A 1,287-nucleotide genomic window follows, 5' to 3' on the forward strand; every position below is an offset into this window, starting at 1 on the left:
AAAAAAAAAAAAACAGAAAAGCATATGACCGGAACAGGATGTTTGAATCACAACTTGGTGTAGCATTACAAATTCGGGTACATTGCATTATTTTTGTTAGTATTCAGGTGTTGACTACTACAAATGAATAAAATCAAATATGCCAGCAGATGGCAGCTCAGCCTGTTAAAGTAATTATTTCAGAAGAAAAGGATTACATCAAAACCATAAAAGTAAATTGTAGAAGCAAATATCACCATTTAGTGGTGAATTTTTTTTCAAAATATTAAGCAAAAGGTAGGTAGCACACTGTTTTATGAAAAAAAAAACTATCTGTTACTTAACACAGAGAATTGGAGACTGAAACAGAAACATAGTACTAATAAAAGGAATTCTTTTTTTGTATTATCTTTTCTTTTTATGACGGTGGTGTTCGGGCTAACTTACGTGCACATCGACTATTCCACCAAGTACCTGCTACCTCGAAACGAGTGAGTTCTTCCCATCGTCCAAGTCTTGATGGACAGAGTTACTCGATATATGTGCTGGTGGGAGATAGCAGAAACTCGGTAAAATAGCCAAAGTGGCGCAAGCTGGCCCGGACACTACCGTTAAAATAAAAATTCTAAGATATTACCATTAACCTTGAGAGCTTCTATTCTATTATTGGTTTCAACCACTTAATTTCTAAAAAAACAAGAATTCAATCTTTAAAATATAAACGAAAAAGGGTTTCAAGGGCAAGAACAAAAACCAAAAAAAAAAAAAAAACAAATTCACCATGAAAATAGATACAGTTTCTTTCCTCAACATTAAAACCAGACACAAAATACACAGTAAAACCTCAAAAAGAAATTATTCCAAGACCTAAAATATCATAAATCACCCAAATAAAACATCTTAGAATTATAAACAATAATTTTAACACAAAGTAAATAATTCATAAGCCTACTCTTCTCCTTTTTCTTCTTTTTTCCCCCTTTTTAAACAAAAGGAGCTCAGAGAAGAACAAAGAACTAGCCCATAATCAAAATCTTAAAAAGGGTATTTTTTATTTAAAACAAAAAAATAATAAAAGAAATGTAAAGGGAATTGAGAATCATACCGACATGACTTCTTTAGACAGAAACAGAGAGAAAACTCTTTCGGAAAACAAAACTGTTATGTCTCTTTTGGGATTGCTATTTGATTTATTTATATTTGTAAAGTTTTTTTTTGCTATAAATAAAAAAGGAAAGAGAAATTCTCTCCTTTCTGTCTCTGCAAATGGAAACGGAAAGGTTACAGAGAGAGAAGAATATATGAAAA

The 1,287-nt window shown here is 31.2% G+C and overlaps 1 protein-coding gene across 1 annotated transcript in view; it reads right to left on the reverse strand.

The window, feature by feature from the left end:
• Positions 1-1,287, reverse strand: part of LOC109228625 (RPM1-interacting protein 4-like) — a 3,144-nt gene extending 1,857 nt beyond the window's left edge. The window contains exon 1 of the mRNA XM_019393782.1: positions 1,085-1,287. Coding sequence (XP_019249327.1) covers positions 1,085-1,090 — 6 coding nt within the window. The 5' untranslated portion in view covers positions 1,091-1,287. The remainder of the gene's footprint in view (positions 1-1,084) is intronic.

This window comes from Nicotiana attenuata, chromosome 7, assembly GCF_001879085.1.
Source record: "Nicotiana attenuata strain UT chromosome 7, NIATTr2, whole genome shotgun sequence".
NCBI classification, from domain to species: Eukaryota; Viridiplantae; Streptophyta; class Magnoliopsida; order Solanales; family Solanaceae; genus Nicotiana; species Nicotiana attenuata.